This window comes from Pleurodeles waltl, chromosome 8 (assembly GCF_031143425.1).
Source record: "Pleurodeles waltl isolate 20211129_DDA chromosome 8, aPleWal1.hap1.20221129, whole genome shotgun sequence".
Classification (NCBI taxonomy): Eukaryota; Metazoa; Chordata; class Amphibia; order Caudata; family Salamandridae; genus Pleurodeles; species Pleurodeles waltl.
The window spans coordinates 1,008,279,272-1,008,300,804 of record NC_090447.1 but is presented as its reverse complement, the minus strand read 5'-3'; the positions used below and the strand labels follow the sequence as shown (position 1 = coordinate 1,008,300,804).

At 47.3% G+C, this 21,533-nt stretch overlaps 1 protein-coding gene across 1 annotated transcript in view; it reads right to left on the bottom strand.

Annotated features, from left to right (window-relative positions):
• Positions 1 to 3,875: 3,875 nt before the first annotated feature.
• Positions 3,876 to 21,533, bottom strand: part of DIS3 (DIS3 homolog, exosome endoribonuclease and 3'-5' exoribonuclease) — a 260,018-nt gene continuing 242,360 nt past the window's right edge. Inside the window, exons 21-22 of the mRNA XM_069205287.1 lie at positions 12,423 to 12,545; positions 3,876 to 4,140 (exon numbers count right to left, since the gene is read on the bottom strand). Of these exons, the coding sequence (XP_069061388.1) occupies positions 4,054 to 4,140; positions 12,423 to 12,545 (210 nt within the window). The 3' untranslated portion in view covers positions 3,876 to 4,053. The remainder of the gene's footprint in view (positions 4,141 to 12,422; positions 12,546 to 21,533) is intronic.

Sequence of the window (21,533 nt, the reverse complement as noted above, 5' to 3'; positions counted from 1 at the left end):
TATTCAGTGTAGCCATTATGGTGATGTGGAGTTCGTAATGACAAACTCCCAGACCATATACTCAATATGGCCACACTGCACTAATAATGTCTAAACATGAACTTAGACACTGTAGGGGCATATTGCTCATGCAGCTATGCCCTCACCTGTGCAATAGTGCACCCTGACTTAGAGCTGTAAGGCCTGCTGGAGGGGTGACTTACCTATGCCGTGCAGTGATTTTGGGGGCATGGCACCCTGAGAGGGGTGTCATGTCGACTTTGCCTTTTTCTCCCCACTAGCACACACAAGCTGCAAGGAAGTGTGCATGGGCTGAGTGAGCCCCCCCCCCCCCCCCCCCCCAGGGTGGAACAACACATGCTGCAGCCCTTGGGGATCTTCCCTGGCCACAGGGCCCTTGGTACCATCGGTACCTTATACAAGGGATTTAACAGTGTGCCAGGGCTGTGCCAATTGTGGAAACAAAAGAACCGTTTTAGAGAAAGAACACTGGTACTGGGGGGCCTGGTTAGCAGGATCCCAGCACACTTTCAATCAAAGTTTGCATCAACACTAGGCAAAAGGTGGGGGCAACCATGCCAACAGTGGCATTTCCCTGCAGCTTTGCACAGGAAGAATACCTGAGCCATCTTGGATTCAGGCAGAGAAATGTAATCCTGGATTGTTTTTGGTCAAGCCCCCAAGAAGGTATGTAAATTGGAAAGGGTTGCACCCTGGGAACTGCTGTCCTATAGGCTAGTGGGTCCTTCCCGCCACAAACACGAAGATGGCATAAAAGTGGCACCCCTGGCATTTAATCCTCAGATCACTACTGGACTGGAAAGAAGGACTGCTGTGTTGCAACCTAGATCCAGCAAAGAGAGGCTGCACCAAAGAATTGATTGCCCCTGCTGCACCTGAGGGAATGACAAAAAGGAATGTGCCTGCTGTGCCTATTCGTGGGAAAAAATGCTCCACTTGTGTAAGGAAAGAATTAGTGACCCCAATGGCTATCCCCCTGCTAAGCATCAGGATTACAAAAGCTAACAACGCTTGCACCCTCTACAGCCCAGCTGCCCAGGAATACTAGACCATCACTGGACGCTGAAGTGCAGCCTGGGAAATGAATATTTGACCATCACAAAATGCCCCCAAGGTTGTTTGGGCCTGAGACAAAAGTCACAGTGGACTCTAAACCCTGGACAAGGAAGATGTGACCACGTGTAAAGAACCACTGAGACAGCTGACACCAGGAAGGACGATATCCTACGATGCATAAGTGGAGTGGAGCTTCAGTTGCTATCGAAACCTGAGGCCAGAGACAATCCCTGACGCTCGTGAATACCAGGGTGGCCCCAAGCACATTTACTTCAGCACCCTGTAGCTCCAGCATCAGGATCACTTCTTGGCTGGACCACAGTAGAGGATAAAAATACACAGAAAACCCTGAGACTACTAGGGAACTGTCTCTCTGGACCAAAGTCATCACTGTGACTGGCTCACAACCTGCTGTGGTCCATCCAAGTGAAGAGCAGTATCCATTCTAGGGTGTTGGCTCGGGAACCGCTAAGCCATTAACAACGAGCATTCTTTTTAGAATGAACTACAGTGATTTACTTATGTTGAAAAATCATATCTTTGGTTTCCCTCGATAGATTTTTGTCATTTTATTGTCTATCTAAAGACAAAAATACAACCTATTTTTTTTAATTGGTGTTGGATTTTTATTGTGTTGTGTTTCTTACATGTTGACTGTTTTGGTACTCCTAAATGCTTTACACTTGTTCCTTTGATTAAGCCTAACTGCTCTGTGCCACAGATACCTAGGGCTAAGCTAAACGTTTTATTAAAGAAAGCTAACTGAACCTGATAAAAAGTGTAACATTATTACATAATGAAATCACACAACCACACCACATAGTAATCCACTTTCCAACAGTGTTATATTCAATCACAGAAATGACCTACATAAGACAGAGATTTATACAAAAGAACAGCTTGGGGATTCTGAATGGGATATTTTGCATGGAATACAGCACTGTAGGCAGAAAGATCTTCTTGATTAGTGTTACTCTACCCATTAACGAAACCAGCAGGGGCATTTATTGTTGGATGTTCTTTTTGTATTTGTGGAGATGTGTTTCGGTCTTATACCCTTTCTTGTGCTAAGGAAACGTATAAGCCTAAGTACTTCATCCACTCAGTAACTGTTTAAGGAGAAGTGTGTGGCCAGCCCAGCCAACTTCAGAAACCCTCTCCCTGGCCAAATACAAAATGGGCATATTAATCCAGAGCCCTTTATGATTTTCAAAATAATTTAAAACTTGCATCGTGTGGTCCGGGGTTTTCAGGATGGACAGCTTTAGCAATCCCTCATTTGACTTGGAGATGCCACATGAAGCTGGCAGGGACTGCTCCCATTCATTGTCAGGCCATCCTAAATTTTCTGACTCCAATCCTGCACTACAGAAATACAGACTGGGCCTTTAGCAAAATGGAGGATATCTCATCTAAATACAAGAGCGGCTAGATGAAGCCCAGAGCTCCTCTAGATGGAGGAAGAGGATAGTCTTTTTTGAATTATGACATCTAGGATTTATTGCAGTAACAAAAAAGAGGAAATGCTGAAAAATTAGGTGGTGTTGGATGAGAGAGTAGTTAGGACTGGGTAAATACATTTCACTAATCATCGGCTAATACACAGGGTAAGACTGGCGCCTCATCACCACCTTATGAGAATATGCTGTGCTCCGGTAAGACAACTTCAAAGTCAATGACTCTGCCTTACTGCTGGAAGAAAGAAAAAAAATCGAGGACTTCTGGCTCCTGCCGGCACCCAGGAACTAACCGTTGTCCATGGATCAAGTTTTTTGGCTTATATTTATCTGAAATCGCAAATTGTTGTCTTTTACCTGAAACTAGAATTTGTGGTAGCCATTTCCTGCAAAATATGCCCTCTATGAAGTCAATACATTCTCAGAAGTTAACTTATGCACCATTCACTCCTCAGCCAAAGAGCTGTAATCAACCAGATCTATTGCAAAAGCTTCCTTCCGTGCCCCATTGTTTTATTCCAATGTTGTGCCATGGAGCAACACGAAACATCATAGGCTGAGGTCCAATCACACAAGGCTCAACTGACGTCACTATACCAACAAAGCAGACCTGCCCTTTCATATCTGTCCACAATGTCCAATAGTACTCGCATGCCCTTCTTTTACTTCAGACATAAGTAAATGTCCATCATGGCACAATCCTATAATTTTCCGTTTCGGCCTATTTGAAGGAAACATTTTGTCACCCTTTATTGAGATTTTGCCATAAAAGGTCTAATTTAATTTGAATCTTAAAAAAGTATTTCAAATTATTCCTTAAATTCCTTTCGACTGGCCAAACACCATTAACAAAACCCATTACAATCAGGATCAATAATCCCTATCTTCTGCCTTCTTGACGCTGGGTGCTGCATTGGGTAGCAGGAAGTAGGACTTGTGGCATATGGGTAGAGAAAAAGAGGGCTAAAGGCTTGTGTGCAGCTTGCTAGGTAGAACAAGTTAAATACCTAGTACTATCTAGAACTGTGTGAAACACTGAACAGCATCCTTTTGAGTGTCACACTAGTCCACAAGATGACAGGTGCAACTGGCCACTATTGACCTGCTTCAACTAACATTTTCATATTGACTCCCCTGAAGAGTATACTCTTCTAACCCACTTATGTATCCTTTTTAGATCCGACAGCAAGCACCTTGACCTTCATACAAGGATATGAAAGTGATTATCTACAGTAAAAGAAATGACATGGAAAAAAATGTAAACTTAGCATCCCATAGAGGCACTTAAATCCAAAAATCAAAGGGTTCTTCTAGTAAGGAAAGCACAGATTTGCCATCTGCAAAGTTAGGACCATCAGCATTTAATACAAATGTAAAAGAAACCTTTTAAAAAGTGTTCTGCCACGGTACAATGTTAAAATTGCAATCAGAAGGTATCCAATGCACTCACAAACTCCATCTCAGTAAAAAAAAAATCACAGTCCAATTAGTCTGCAATAGATTAGCTGTTAAAACACAGCTATGGTTCCATCTTGCTTTTCTTAATCACAGGTTCACCATTTGTACTTTTCAGCGTAGACTCTTTTGGAAGACTGATACCCGGGATCTGTTACAAAAGGGAACAGTTAAAAGAAACATTTGAAAACATTTTTATAATCATTAGCATTTGTAAGAAACAGTTTGATAATGCAGCATATGGTGGTCTGACGTTGCAAGTTCTTCCCATGCACAAAGATTAGAAATAATTATTTTGTTTTTTAAAATGTTTATCTATGCATATAAAAGTACACATACATCTATGCATTACATTATATCCACATTTCTGTTAGGGGGATATTACAGTCCAGCCGCTCGGCCAATGTCGGTACCATTTTAGAGTCCACAGCTCCAGGTCTGCACACAGTGCTATAACCTAGCGTGCGTGGAGAAATAGCACAATGATGATAATAGGCTAGGTCGACCTAACAACTACAGAACACAGAAAGCATGGAGACTAGCGGCACTATCCCCTACGAATTCAGTGCAGTAGATATTAACACATTAACTATCGAACATAACACTGTAATCATAGTTGTCACAGATAAATCAGGAGAGAGAGCAATGGGTGTCCGTCATTCATCCAAGCCATCGAGTACATGCGGGGGAGATGCCCAGTGGGTGGGGGTGGGGGGTTTGATGTCAGTAGAATAACCCAGTGACTGAGCAAAGAACCCTCTCTAACCAATAAGAGGAGGAGGGCCAGCTCATGAAGACACCCACACAAAAAAGTGAGAGATGGGAGCACCCATTCCCTCAAAACTCCAAAACTCACATCCATACCCCAATAGCTCCCATACTCATTCCTCGAGTGGCCCAACTATTGCCAGAGCTCAACTAGCGGAAGCGTCTGTTAAGGAGTCCTCCCCCTCGCTCTCCTGCACACCAGGTAACTCATTAGTCATACTTCCTCAGATCTCCAAATCACGGTCAGCATGTTCATCCACTCAAACCTTTCGTAGGTGACATTCCTCTGCGGTTGCCAATTCAATTAAATCACCCAGCCAAGTAATATGCAGCTGGGGGTGCGGGCTGGTCCACTGGATAGCAATGTGCATCTTCGCCAAAAGAAGCCCCAGCTGCACAAATCTATACGCCATTTTGCATCCCTTTTTAAGGATGGGGAGCAGACCCAGTAGGCAGTGTTTCATCGTCGCCTGCACTCCCACAGCCGTCACCTCCATCAGCCTCTTCACTACTCGACGCCAAAAGGGTTGGACAGAGCCACAGATCCACGTTATGTGGTCAAATGAAGCCGACGGCAGTCCGCAGCAGCCACAGCTGTCAGGCCTTGATGGAAATATTCTATGCAAGCGTTGAGGTGTCAGGTATGCTCTATGCAAGTAACAGAAGTGTGTCAACTTAAATCTAGCATTGCCAGTCGCATTCCGTACCAGGGAACAGGTTCTATTCATTTCCCCATACGTGACTGTCGTTCCCAGGCCCGCATCCCAGCAGTCCCTAATCCCCTATGTGCCTATCAGTGTAACTTCTTTTAGGGCCTTATATGTTCGAGACAGGAGACCGCAGTCACCTCCAGGATCAAGTAGTGTCACCAGGAGGTGGGATTCGGCAGGCTCCTCCGGAAAGGACGTCCAAATCTCTTGGACCGTCTGCGATATGTTCGCATACTGCAGGAACTGCCTCTGATCTATTCCAAAACGGGATTCGGCCTCATACCTCGTGATAAATGTGCCATTTTGCTATAAGTCACCCGCATTATTACAACCCCCTGCATGCCACTGCAAAAAGTCCATCACCTCAGCAGCTTTGACAAAGGGTCGGATCCACCATAGAGGAAGCAGGCGTGCATATGGAGCCTTGCGCAAAACCCGCACATCCGCTCTCTCCCAGGCCCTCGACACCTGCTCCACTAGGTAGGGGGCACCCTGTGGAACCCCAGAGCCACCCATTAATATATGCGGGAGACGTGCCACACAGACAGAGCAATTTAACAAATCCTCTTCCCAATTGGGGGCATCCTCACACCACCAGACCGCATACTGTAGAAACCCAGCTAAGTAATATAAATATAGGTCTGGCAGCCCCGGGCCTCCACCAACTAGGTCTAGCTTCAATACTTAAATGCAGACTCTACATCTCTTGCCCGCCCAGACTAGGGATAATAGCAATTTATCAAGCTGTCGGAACAGCGAAGGGGGAAGCTCACAGAGTGAATTCTGCATAACATACAGACACGGAGGGAGTAACATCATTTTACTAAGTTCGATTCTACCCATAACCGATAATGGGAGGGAGGTCCAAAATTGAACAGAGGCACGGAGGCCCTCCAGCACTCTCCCCATATTTAAAATAAATTGCAATTGCGGGGAGTGCGTAATCTGAATGCCCAAATATGGAAAGGACTCAGTCTCCCAGGTCAGACCCAATCGGGGCCATTCTGATGCTGCCATCGTCAACAGACCTTCCATTGGGAACAACATCTTTTTGTGCCTGTTAACTCGGAGGCCGGACACCTGACCAAAAACATCCATCATAATCAAGAAGAGGGGGACCGCCCGCTCCGAACGTACACTAGAGCCTCGTCCGCATACAGTGATATTATATGTGTTCTTGTCCCTACACGGATGCCCCACCTATCCAGGCCAGTCCGCCGTTGTATGGCAAGGGTCTCCATGGCCAACGCGAATCGATGGTAAAGGAATCTAACTTTATTGCACCCGTACGCACTTGCGCCCGAGGCGCTGTATACAAGAGACGCACCCAGGATAGGAAGACAGGACCTATGCCCATCCTATGCATCACCTCCCATAGGTATTCCCAGGCTAAGGTGTCAAATGATTTTTCCATATCTAGAGCCACCAGTGCTGCGTGAAGTGCAGAGTCACGAGTCTTGTGCATTATATGTGACAAGCGCCGTATATTCATACGAGTCCCCCTCCCCGGTATAAATCCGCATTGATCTCCCTGCACAAAATGTGTCACCACTCATGACTCCAAAACTTTAGATAGTAATCTAACATTAACATTTAGCATGGACAACGGTGTATAGGAGCCCGGGTCTTCAGCCTCCTTCCCTTGTTTCGGTAGCATAACTATCAGTGCTTCCATCATATGCTCTGGTAAAAAAAACTTCACTCCGCACCTCATGAAGTAGTTACAACAAGCGGGGAAGAATCACTGCAAAATGGGTTTGGTAAAATTCAACTGGTAACCGTCGGGGCCAGGTGCTTTCCCGGACGCCATACCTACCAACGCCTCCTCTAGGTCTTCCAACAACACGTTCCCCTCCAGCTCCTCCACCTGGACATCCGTAAGGTGAGGCATCCGGAGTCCATCTAGGTACTCATGTATCTGGGTCTCACCCACTCTCCATGGTGAGGCATAGATATTCCTCAAGTGCTCTCGCAAGTGCGAGTTCACCCGTAACTGTCCTAAAATCTTTGCCTCAGAAAAACCGCAGAGCATCAGGATGATGGGGATAGGACGTTTCCGTCAGAGAAGCCAAGCCAACATACGGTCCGAACGGTTCCCCTCCCGAAACAGCCGCTGTCTATAATCCCGGCGGGCATAATTATCCAGTCTACCCCAAAGGACCTCTATTTTACCTCGCACCCTGAAGGCAATCTGACTCCGAAGCGACGCCATTATCTACTTGGCGCTGTATTCCTGCCAATGCGTCCTCCTACTGCGTGAGCTCCTAGTCCAGGCGTTTCCTGATACCATATGATTTACTAAGGCTTTTACCTCTGATAACTACTTTCAGTGCCTCCCATTCTATTCCTCGGGTTGTGGCCATGTCCCAATTTGCACTAAAATATCCATTCAGCACATCCTGAAGATCTTTTTTATATTCAATATCGCCAAGTAAGTCAGGTCGTAAACGCCACAGGGGGATCACTGGCTTGGGTATGTGTGTTTCACATTCCAATAGCAGGGGGCATGATCCGATAGGAACCTGACCTGGTAAACAACTCGGCTGACGTCAAGTGTGGCATTGTTGACAAGGAGAAATATATCCAGTCTGCTGTAAGCCCCATGGGTAGGTGTGTAACAAGAAAATGTTTTGGATTTACCAAGTGAGACTCCTGTAGGAGAGCAATATGCACGCCAAGCCGTCTAAGATATGTATGTACTCTGTAGCGCTTCACAAAGGAATTCAACCCTCTAACATTCCATGTAACTATACGCATCGGGGTACCCGCCATAATCTGTTCCAATCCACACACCACTCTACAGTTTCTGACCACCCTCCCCCTCACACATGTAGCCCCCCCACCACAGTCCCCCGGCTCGGTGTACTTGCATCCAGATGAGTCGATGCCTCCTCCACAATAGAATGCCTACAGTGTTCGCAGTGTCAAAAACACTGGGTAAACACCTCCTACAACTAGTGTCTGCCCAAGTGTGTGTGTGTACCCAGCTATCTCTTCTAGTGCCCAGAAGTAGGGAAAGCAATCGCTGTCCCTACTCGATAGCCAGATTCAGGTCCGGACTCCTCTCCAACACTCCCACCACACGCCAACCGTCCAGCCCACACACACTGTACCCAAAATGTTGAACAACAACAGGGGGGGTATCACAGCCCTACCACTCCGCCTTAACCCCCAGTCAAGTTGCCATCCCAGTCCCCCCAGCACCAAAAGGCATCAGTACATAGGACAGAGGGAGGGTCAGAGAGAGAGGAGAGCCAAAAGAGGGGAGACCCTAAGCTCCAATCCAGAAACCAGCTTAATTGACTCCAACCAATTCTGTGCAGCAGTACGCACCTCCGCTGTCCCTCGAGGTCTCACGCTACTTTCCCCATGCAGGGATTCTGGTGTTTCTGTCCCATCATTCCGCTCCAACCAGTCCCACACTGCTTCGGGAGACTGAAAGAAATGGGAGCGGCCCGCATGGAGAACTTTCAGCTTGGCTGGATACTGCAACATATAGGTATAGCCCAGTTCCCTTAGCTTCCGTTTAATACCTGCATATGATTGTCTTTGGAGCTGCACTGCCCTGGTGTAATCAGGAAAAAAGCAAATGGTGTGATTCTCCTATGTAGGGTATCCAAGCTTGCGCACCTCCTGTAAGATTATGCCTCGGTCCCTCTAGTTTAGGACCTTGGCTATAATGGTTCGTGGAGGGGCTCCCGGTGGCAGAGGTGGTGCTAAAGCCCTGCGTGAACACTCCACTACGAACACAGATGATAAGGGGGCGGCAGGCAACGTTTTGCAAATCCACTCCTCTAAAAAGGCCTCGACGTTAGCCCCCTCCACACCTTAGGAAAGCTCACTATAATCGTCTCGCCCTACCCCCCGCATCCTTGACTCGCGCTTCCAATTTACATGTTTTAACTTCGAGGGTGGCCACCAAGGCCTTCAGTGTGTTTATATCAGACTGCATACATGTCACTTGTGGCTCAGTGGCCACCGAGCGTTCCGCCACTACCCTCAAATCAGCTCTCAATAGATTGACATCGACCGATATGGCCGAAATTTGAGTTTTCACTGCATGACTAGATGTCTCAATAGCAGCCAGGATTTGTGCCCCGGTGGGCTCAGCTTCCTTCTCCATGGGGCTAGGTGGATCTTTTTGCAGACTCGCTCCTGTACTCTGAGCTGTATATTGGACCATCCAGGTTTGCTGCATTCCCTTATGCGCTCTGTCTTTGCCCATGTTGTACAACTGATGGAGCGCTAGCTACCAATGAATACGCCGGGTGCTGGGAGCCACATTTCCAGCCGCAGCTCAAGAGCTCGATCTCCGTATCCTCACCACTCACCGCCGCTTGGTCACTAACTGACTCACCCTCACAGAGCCACTCCAGGGCGAGGTCCAGCACAGGTGGTAGCAGCGCAAGCATCCTATGCGTCTCAGTCTATCTGTACCAATACCAGCCAGCCCGCACCCTAGGAACCGGCTAGCACGGGCCATCCAGCCAGAACACCGCAGCAGGGGTGCGCACTCCCAACACCAGTCCAGCTGCGGGCCTAAACTGCCCCTATAACTCCAGCGCAGTTCCGCAAGCCCCAGACTCTTGCAGCCCAGGTGCCCACCTCAGCAGACAGTCAACCGAGTAGGGGCACCCCACACTTTCCATCATATCAGCCACCACAAGGTTCAATTCCCGCCAGGGGTACCTCCGCCACCGCAGAACTGCACCTTCCTAGGCCGCACTGCTTCACCGCCGTGTTGAGCTGCCTTTGGCCTGGTTTTCCGTTGTGATCGCGGCCACCATCTTGGGGTCAGGCTCTCTCCACACGCACTCCCCTGCGGCACGATTGCGGAGCTTTCTTTTTGTATGTTTTGCTCCTCAGGCCCCACTCTCCATCCTGGGGACCTCAAGGACCCTTCCGCCTGGTCTGTGGGGAGTTTGGGGCGGCAGGATAGTGCAGGATAAAAACGCCAGGGTCGTGAGCACTATCCTAGTGCTGCCGATCAGCCCCATCAGCCATCTTGCCGGCCACGCCAGATTAGAAATAATTGTTAAATGTATTTGGCAAACGTTGCTGTTTAATAACACAATGGTCGATAATATTTTGGAACTAAATGTTAATAATATAATGCTAAGGATGCACATATTCATATTTTTAAAGTGATTCCCAGCTTTCAAAAAATCACATGGGTGTATGTACCTGCTCATGTGGTATGCGTGTGTAAAATTCAATGAAGTGATATAATTGGTCTAATTGTAGGCCAATCATATCTCCCTAAATGAAAATCCAGGCTATGTTCTCACAATACAAAACAAAGCCACACTTGTTGCCTTTGGCTTTGTCCTCTAAACCCTTTGTTTAAGTTTAGTTTTTTAAGTCTAGTTTAGGAGTCATTGTAGAGTTACTTGGCGGATTTCTGGTGTAATTTGTTATATAACTTAAGCCTTTGGTTTTAAGAATTATTTAAGAACTGGGCTCAACATTAAAAAGAAAAGCAGGTGAAGGGTAGGAAGCAGAGTAGATTGAGGTGCTTTAGCTGAATACACTAATCCCCTGGGGGATAAGTGCCCATTAGTATCAGTCTGTGTTACTGTGCTAAGAACACTTCTCGGTTTTGACTGTCCCCTCCCACCATTTCACATTCTCTCAAGGAGGCATAAGTGCCATACATGACTGACAAAGGACATGCCAAGAGAGACCAACCTGACCTCTTGCCTATGTTGTACCCTGGTAAATGTCCACCAGTCTGCCCAGTACCTTCCAATATTAAACTCTACGCATTTCAGTCCTCATTTCAGTGGTCAGAATGTCCTTACCTAATGGGATCTCACAAACCAGCACTGCCTCTTCACTGTCTGTAGAGTGGCTTAACTTGGAGTTTAAATGCAAAGTTCAGAGACACTTGATTTTATCATTGCTCAGTTTCTCTGTGATAAACTGAAAGAGTGTTCGAGGCTATAGGGTGGTGGACAGATCACATTACAAGTACAATCCAAGAGCAGAGCACATTCAAAGTACTGGAAGGCTATCACGTCCTTGCACTCTTTGCTGTACGTTGTGACTCTTCTTTCATCCTGAAACTAAAATATAGCCAAAATGTCTATAGGCCCTACAGGATCTCTCAACCAAAACCGCCCACAAGGTAAAACATCTAGTTAAACCCCGGGTGGCTACCCACTAGCATGGAGGAGAACAGACCGACCTGGAAGGTTTTCAAGTCTGCTTCCTCTGTTCCTTCCTCCATGCCCTCAACATTGACCCTCCTGGAGCGGTTCTCTAAGTCTTCATTGCTTACTATTGCAGCTTCTGGGCACTTGGCTGCTTCCATATACTCTGCCTGCCACATTACCACCAGCATTCCTGAGATCATTTTAGGTGAGGCCACTGGGCTCCCTCTTTCATCTGAGAGACGCTGGCGCCACCTTAAAATGCTGTGTAGGGCTGATCCATTCATTGTTGCACTCCAAGAAAACACAGCAAGGTGTCTCTGTGGTTACTGGGCCTCTCGATGACAGAGTGGATTCACTATAGATAGCTACACAGGAGCTCCTGATCTGCATGACCTTTCATTCCATGCCAAAACCACCAAATGGGAGAAGGTTTAACAACTAATACTAGGTTATTATGCTTGTTATTCAGGATTTAAACAACTAATGCTGAAAGCGTATGAGTCTATGAAGTACTTTGACTTGACTTACAGGTACCTCATTAACTTGCTTATTAATGTAGTGAAACGTAATGAAAATAAAAATAATATTTTGTAAGTGGTTACTTTACAATCAGGTAGAGCTAAATAAGCACCTTTACTTCATTATCAATTACACAACCTTGTTTGTCAAAATCTACCACAAGTGTCTTGCAACCAATCAACTTGTTGTTAGACCATTTTTAAGATATTTAATGTATAATTTTCTATTTCGAAACAGTTTGCAAATATTTAAGGGAAATAAATATAAACTCAAAAGCTTACCTCTGGCTCCACCAATGCCATGCGGATCTTTTGATGTTGAATGTTAGATGCATCTAAGGTAATTCTCACTTTAACCTTGTCAAACATATAAAATGTTGTATTTTCAACTGTAATTGTTGGGATCTGAAAAAAAACATGCATTTTAAAAATGTAAACATTTTGGCACATTTGGTGACATTCCTCATATCACATTTTCTTTCTGCGGTTTGTGTCAGTCTGATCCATAAACTATTCAGCAGTGTGTTTATCTAGTCATCTCTAAAACTTTACACTGTAGAACTGAGATGGCCAATGATCCGTGATTATTTTCTTGAACCTCTGGAAGAACTGAACTTGAAACACTGTTAAAATGATTCAGGAATAGGTTGTTGAAAACGCAACTTAACCAAAGGGTGATCTGGACTAAACGAACCAGTTACTTACCTGTGGTAACACCTTTTCTGGTAAAGACAATATCTAGTTGCAGATTCCTTACCTTTGAATTTCCCCCCTGGGACCTGAGAATTTTCTTGAGCAGTACCCCTGAGTGCCATTAGGCAGCTGCGATTGGCTCCGCATCTGTTGTCGGCGAAGTTACCCTGGATATGAGGTTGCGGTTCCTATACAGGTGCCACCCTGGGGCCATGAGATCCGTTTATTTCACAACTCCATGCCAAAAGCACAGAGCCATGAAGAACACCGACTACTGGTGTTTGAAAACTAAGGTCCTGAAAGGGGAGTCCCTGGCCCTAGAAATCAGTTCACAGAGTGGGAAGTGTCAGTAAGGAATCTGCAACTAGATATTGTCTCTACCAGATAAGGCGTTGTCAAAGGTAAGTAACTTGTTCATCCGATAGAGACTTCCAGTTGCAGATTCTTTACCTTTGAATAGATACCCAAGCAATGCCATCCCCTGAGGTGGGTCTGTAAACAAAGTTGATTCTAGAAAGTCCTGCTGGACCAAACGAGCAAAGTGCCCATCACTACAAACTTGACTGTCCAGGCAGTAGTGTTTGGTAAACGTTTGCAGAGATGCTAATTTTACCACCAGACAGATGTCCAGGACTGGAACTTCGCACTCTTAATGCAATGGTCGCAGCTTTAGCTTGGGTGGAATGAGCATGCAAACCCTCAGTGGTTTGCTTCTTGGCCAGTGTGTAGCAGAATTTAATACAGAGAACGACCCATCTGGAGATGGTCTACTTCTGCACTGCCATGCCTTTCCTCACACCCACATAACCTACGAAGAATTGATCATCCACCCTGAACTCTTTTGTATGCTTAAGGTAGAATGCCAACACTCTTTGGGTCCAGGCGGTGGAGTCTCTCCTGTTCCTTAGAAGTGTGCAGAGGTGCGTAAAAAGTAGGCAAGGTGATGGATAGGTAAGGAGGCTTTGAAGACAATGCCTGCAGCTCAGTCACCCTTCAAGCAGATGTAATGGCCACAAGGAAGGCTGTTTTCAAAGTGAGAATCCTGAGAGGACAACTGTGGAGAGGCTTGAATGAGGAGCACGTCAGGAATGTCAAAACCAAATTCAAATCCCATTGGGGCATATTGAATGGGGATGGAGGAAAAAGGTGTGCAAGTCCTTTGAGGAACCTATTTACAATAGACTGCTTAAACAAAGAAGGCTGATCAGGCAACCTCAAAAATGCAGAAATGGCAGACAGATAACATTTTAGTGTGCCCAGAGCAGAGCCCTGCTTGGCCAAAGAAAGGATAAACAGTAGGGTCTCAGAAAGAGGGGCAGAGCGGTGGTCAACCGACCTGTCTGTGGACCATGCCACAAATGTCTTCCAACGACAAGCATGTATCGTCTTGGTGGAGGACGCCTGGCTGGCAGGATAAACTTACAGACTTTTGGAGGAAGGTCAAAAGCTGTCAACTGTTGCTGCTCAACCTCCATGCAAGAAAGCAGAGAGCGGAGAGATTCGGATGCAGAACCCTCCCCAGGTGCTGCAACAGAAAATCCTCCAGAAAGGGCAGTCTGATCGGAGGATCGATGGACATGCTCAGTCGCTTAGGATACTAGACTCTCTATGCTCAGTCCAGAACCACAAGTATTATTTAGGCCCGGTCTTTCTTTTGATCTTCTGGAGAACTCTGGGCAGAAGTGGTATGGGCGCAAAGGCGTACAGGAGACCTGAGCTCCACTTGAGATGAAAAGTGTCTCTGAGCGATTGCTGCCTTGGAAACTCCAATGCACAAAACTGCTGACATTGCGCATTGTCTGCGTAGGCGAACAGATCTAACCAAGGCTCTCCTCACTGCTGAAAGAGACCTTGCACCACACCTCTGTGTGGATACTATACATTTTTGGCTGAGCTTGTCTGTTCTGGCATTTAGAGAGCCTGCCAGATGTTCAACCGCCAAGCATAAGCCCTGCTACTCCAGCCACGTCCAGAGGTGAAGGGCCTCCTGACAAAGAGTCCAAAATCCACATGGGGATACCAAATGACGGTGGTCTTGTCCGTGAACATTTGCACCATCTTTCCCTTGATAGAGAAAAGAAATGCTTTTCATGCTAGCCGAATTGCACTGAGCTCCAGCAGGCTAGATGTGGAGTCCCTTCTCCGCCAGAGGTCAGATGTCTCAGATCTTCACCTCTCCCAGACGACTGCCCTATTCCAGGAGTTACGTATTTGTCACTACTGTCAGATCTGGTTGGAGAAGGGAGAAGGATCAGCCCTGACCCAGTTGCGGTTTGTTAACCACCACTGCAGATCTTTCGCAGATCTGGACCTTGTCGGAGAGATTTACCTGATGCTTCGTACACTGGAACTTCAGGTCCGACTGCAGAATCTACATAACCCACCTGGCATGTCTTACCAGCAGCATGCAGAAGGCCATGAGGCCCAGCAGCCTCAGAGTCATTCTCACTAAAATCCAGGATAGAGGCTGAAACATCTGTATCATAGCTTGAATATCCTAGACTCGCTTGTACTGTGTCCAGAACAGCTCTGATGAAAGGGAGTGTCTGAGAGGGAGTCAGGTGTGACTTCAGCACATTTATAGTGAACCTCAGCGAATGCAGGAGGTACATCGTAGTCTGGAGTCGACAGCCTGGGATGAGCCTGCCTTCAACAGCCAGTTGTCGAGGTAGTGGGAGACTGAAACCCCTGACCTGCGCAGATGAGCTGTGACTAATGCCATCACCTTGGTGAACACCTGAGGGGCGTTGGTAAGGCCAAATGGGAGCCCAGTGGACTGAAATTTCTTGTGCCCCACCGTGAGCCGCAAGTAACGTCTGCTGCTGGCAGGCAGGACAGAAATTTGGAAATGGAGGGGGGTTGGGGAGGGGGGGGGGGGGGTGGAGGGCAGGGGAGATGATCAGGGGAGGAGAAAGGACCTGGCCGTAGCTCAAGAAAACCTTGAAGAGCTTGTGCGCTGAGTCTGCCTCATCTCCGAAGGGACAGGTGCCATCAGAAGGGCATGTCCATCAAAGTAGCCTGGACATCTCCTGAAAAGCCAGACGTCCTCAGCCTGGCATGGTGCCTCATGGCCACCATAGATGAAACCTCTATGCTTAGTGAATCGGTTGTATCCGGTACGCAATGGATGGTAAACTTTGCTGCATCTCTCTCATCTGCAACTGCCTGAGAGAATACAGCCCGGGCCTCCTCCGGGACTAGCTGCAACACCTGCATAAACAAATCCCACAGCTTGTAGGACTAAGGGACTAAAAGACATGTTTGTTCAGGGACCTCAAATCTAGGCTGGTGCAAAAAAAAATCTTCTTCCCAAGTGTATCCAGTGTTTTGGATTACCTATCCGGGAACATGTGCAGGGAAGTGGAGGTTTGGATAACCAAGCTCTCAGGGGTGGGGTGCTGCATCAAAAAACTTGGATCCCCTGGAGTGGGGGGGATGGCGACAGGCAATTATCCTGTTCACAGGAGGCTCTGTGCTGGATTTGGACCAGGTACCCAGGGGACATCCTTGAGGGCCTTGTTAAAGGGGAGCATGGGTTCCAAGGAGGAAGCTCCAGGTTGAAACACCTCTGTGTTGGTTGCTGCTTGCCACTGAAGGCAACTCAAGGTCTAGGACCTCAGCTGCTCTTCTCACCACCACTGAATAGGAAGGTTCCTCCTCCATAGCCACGCAGGGGGAGAAAGCATGCCAGTATACGTAGAAGTATCCAGTCCGCTGGCTTCATCCAAGCCTGTACGCCAGTCCATAGGGTCCTGGTGCTGGTATCCTAAAGGGTCCAGAGACCCCTCCCATTCTTCACCATAATTTAGCCCATAAGAAAGGGACTCAGGATCCAACATAGGATGCAAGACTCCTGCAGGTGTTGTATGATGCCCATCTGGCTCTGTGTTGGAGTCAAGAATAAGAATGGGGATAGTGCCGCCAATGGGGTGGGAGGCGCTGGGAGCGTCTGGACCAAGGTCAGTGAAGGTTGGAGAGGTACGACCGTCGTTAGTCTGAATCGAGGACTGGATTCATGGGTGCCCCTCGGCGCTGAGGCGGAAGTTGCCGGCACGGAAGCCGAAGGGGCCTCTTACAAATCTCAAAGGCACTCCGGCAGTTTTAGACTGCCCAAAAATGAGGAACATGGCTTCACAGAACACTCATTTGGGCAGGGGTCGCTCTGGGGCTCGGAAACTCGGGGAGGTCCTGAGTCTTCCAAGTCACAGGCTCTGCAGAGAGAGGCTTAGAACCCCAGACGAGAAGAATGTGAAGAATGCTTTGACTTCTTTTTTTTCTTGTGCCTCGACTTACCTGATCGCCCCAAGGACTTGTAGTGAGATGACAAAGACGGGGACCCTTTGACAGAGATCTCAACTTGCACGAAGTTGAGCATCGGGCCGTCTGCAGCTTCAGGGACTGCTCCCTCAACGCCTCCGAATGCATGGTCCCACACTATGAGCACTACATCGGGTTGTGTTCGCATTCCAGGCATCAAAGACACACGAGATGCAGATCTGTCACAGACATCGCCCGCTGACAGGAACCCATGGATTGTACCTGGTTTTCCTCAATGACATCCTCGACCCACCAGGAGTTGAAAAAGTTGAAATAATCTTCAATAAAAGTCAAAAAAAGGCCGGTCAAAAACTGACTGATGGGTAGCTCTCTTTGGATAAGCACAGGCTGGTACAGAAAGAAAAGAACTTATGAAGATGTCCCAGGGTGGCACCTATATAGGACCCAAGACATCATATTCGGCACAGATGCCGCTGCTGACTGTCGCAGAGCCTATCCACGCCACCTAACAGTGTGCAGGGGTACTGCTCAAGAAAATTCTCTGGATCCAGTCTGACGCCTGGCGGAAATTCAAAAGTAAGGAATCTACAACCAACTAGAAGTCTCTAGAAATCAAATAATACATTATTCAGCAAATCAGGAGCCAAGCAGTACAGTAAAAAATAATATGAAATGCCCCACGATAAACTATGTTGAGTTTTGTGAGCTAAACCTTTTTATGCTGGCACTTAGCTGATGCCAAAGGGAAAATGCTTACCATTAATAATAGTTAGCAATTTGGGGTATCTTGTTCAAGTTTCACAAATACTGGATTATCTACACCCACATGAGTATGGAAATTGCTAGAAATATGGCTGTGAGGAAAGAGAAGTAAATTCTTTAACAGTGCCCATCAAATAACCTGCTGATCTTGCAAGCGTGCGAAAAGTAGGGCCTTCGATAGGCAAGCTTGTAAGAGGTGCAGTGTGTTCTATGCACATCGGGTGTCAAACCTGCTCCATCTCCCAAAGTAGACCCTTTTTATGGAGGGGCAACATGCAAGCAGAATGACATTCAACACCTCCAGGGGCAGCTGATAGGATTTAAAGTGCCCTAGCTCAATCTCTAGGCATGACGGTGGAGGCTCTGAAGGTTGGGTTGCAGGACCCTCAGTTCTGACAGGGAGAAGAGGTCCACCCTGAAAAGTAGACAAATTAGGAGGTGAGGGGTGCAGAGAGAGATGCAGAAAATCTGCACACCACACCCATCTCACCCAGTCCGGGGAGATAAGAATGACTTGACCCTAATATTGGTGATTCTTCCTTACAACTCAAAACAAATCAAGGAAATTGTGGAGTGGCATTCTGGTGTACCATTGCCCAGCGTGAAAAAAAGACGAATCTGAGAATAGTGAAAAGATATCCTGGACCACCTACGGATGGAGACACTACTTGTGATCGGCAAGATGATGCCAAATTAGACTGTATGCCCTGAAATATCGGGCCTGACCAGGTGATTGTCAGTTAAAGAAATCCAACGCTGATGTGCCCAAGTCCACAGCCTCAGTACCTCATGACAGGAATTGAGACCCTACATTTCTTACTGCTTGTTGATGTACCACATCTAGGTCATGTGGTCAGTCAAGATCTGGACGGACTGACCTTAAATGCAAGGCAGAAATGGTTTGAGCGTCACTCAGATTGCTCTCAGTTCTAGCAGGTTCATGTGAAGTACCTGCTCCTATGGAGACCAAAGCCCTCTGATCTCTAGTTCCTCTCGATGAGTGCTACTCCTAAGGATAGAAGCATCCGCTACTACCATGGTTATGACGGGTGGAGGGCAGAAGGACAACCCTGAAGTAGGTTCTTCTCCATGGACCACTAGACAAGATCCATTGGAGCGTTCTGGGATACTACAATGTTGCCTGACAGGTATCCCCTGTTCTCTAATCACTGCCGGCGAAGGCGAAGCATTCAAGTGCCAGTATGCATGCTTGACCAAGAAGATACAGGAACACTGCAGAACTCCCAGGCAGGCATAAGACCATCAGGACTGGGCTTCAAGCTCTGTGTTTCTGCTCCCACACACTTGCATTGAGGAAAAAGTGTATTAATGAGCACCAAAGTGTTTGGATTTTAGCTTTACATGTTCATACAATGATTAGGCCATTGCCTTGCTTATTTCTGAATGCTTGTTGCCTATTTTGGCATTAAATTACAAGTTACTTGCCTTTGGTAACAATATATCTGGTAGAGACATATTCTAGTTGCAGATTTCTTACCTTAGAATTTTCCCCCAAGCGTCAGACAGGATCCAAAGTTTTTTTCTTCGAGCAATACGCTTGCGGGTCAGTAGGTGGCATTGGTTGACCGCGGGCGTCGTAGTCGCCGTGATGACGTCGGAGTACATAAACGCAGCCACAGCACAGTGGAGTCTGTTTCTTGTCAGGACTTTCCACGCCAAAGCGCAGAGCCACGAAGAAACTGAGATTGGTGCGCCAGAACTAAGGCCCAGAATGGGGAAACCCTGTCCCTAGCAATCAGTTCGCAAGCGGGGATATGGAATCTGCAACTAGAATATGTCTCAACCAGATATTTTGTGACCGAAGGTAAGTAACTTGTACATCTGATAGAGACTTCCAGTTGCAGAATCCTTACCTTAGAATAGATAACCAAGCAATGCCATCCTTGGGGGTGGGTTGCGAACCAAGATCCTACTAGGAAGTCCTGGAGGACCAAACGACCAAAGTAGCCGTCTCGACGGACCTGACTGTCCAGGCAGTAATGTTTAGCAAAAGTGTGCAAGGATACCCATGTAGTTGCCTGGCAGATATCCAGGATAGGAACTCCGTGTGCTAATGCAGTGGAAGCAGCAGTCGCTCTGGTGGAATGAACGCGCAGGCCCTCAGGGGGTTGCTTCTTGGCTAAAGCGTAGCACATCTTCATGCAAAGAAGCACCCATTGTGAGATGGTACGTTTTTGCACCACCTTGCCTTTCTTTGCACCCACATATCCAAAAAAGAGTTGATCGTCCACCCGGAAATCTTTAGTATGATTGAGACAGAGTGCCAAGGCTCTTTTTGGGTCCAGATGGTACAGTCTCTCCACCTCATGAAAAGGATGTGGAGGTGCGTACAAAGTAGGCAGGGTGATGGACTGGCCTACATGAAAAGGTGTAATGACCTTGGGAATTAAGGAAGTCTTAGTGCGCAAAACCACTTTGTCAGGGTGCACAGACAAGTATGGGGGCTTTGAAGAAAGAGCCTGAAGCTCACTCACTCAGCGAGCATAAGTGATGACAAGAAAGACAGTCTTTTGAAAGTAAGGAGAAGTAATGGACAATTGTTCATTGGCTCAAAGGGAGTACACATTAAGAAAGTAAGAACAAGACTGCGGTCCCACGGAGGCATGATAAATGGAGTGGGAGGAAACAAATGGGTGAGACCTTTAAGGAATTGATTGACAATAGGCGACTTGAAGAGTGAAGGCTGATCAGTTAACCTAAGAAAAGCCTAAATAGCCGCTAAATAACCATCAAGGGTGTCCGAAGCAGAGCCCTGCTGTGCTTAAGAAAGAATGAACAAAAGAACCTCACAAAGAGGAGTTGAGAGGGGGATCAACAGATGTGTTGGTAAAACATTCCACAAATTTATGCCAATGACAGGTGTATACCATTTTGGTGGAGGGACGCCTGTCTGCAAGGATAACGACTTCGGGTGGGAGGTCAAAAGAAGTCAACTGCCGCCACTCAATCTCCATGCATGAAGGTGGAGACTGGACAGGTTCGGGTTGGGAACCGTCCCCTGCTGCTGCGACAGAAGATTCTTCCGAAGAGGCAGTCTGAGTGGAAGATCCGTGGCCATGCTCAATAGCTTGGGATGCCATACTCTCCGTGCCCAGTCTGGAGCCACCAAGATAACTTGGGCCCGGTTGTTCCTGATCTTCTTGAGAACTCTGGGCAGAAGTGGTTTAGTTGGAAAGGAGATCGGAGTTCCACTTCGGACAAAAAGCTTCGAGCGAGGGCCGCCTTGAAAACTCCAACGCGCAATACAACTGACATTGCACGATCTAACCAAGGTTCTCCCCACTGCTGAAAGCGACCTTGTGCCACCTCGGATGGGACGCCATGTGTGATTGGCTCTGCATCGACGGCTGAGTTTGTCTGCTCTGGCGTTCAAAGAGCCCACCAGATGTTGAAATACCAGGGTAATGCCATGATGTTCCAGCCATGTCCAGAGGCGTGGTGCCTCCAGAAAAAGGGACCAGGACCGTACTCACCATGGCTGTATCACGTGGCAGTAGTGTTGTCCGTGAACACTTGCACTACTTTTCCTTTGAGAGAGGGACGAAATGCTTTCAACGCAAGCCTGATTGCCAGAAGATTGTTATGGAGCCCAGACTCCGCCGGAGACCAGAGGCCTCTGATCTCCACCTCTCCCATGTG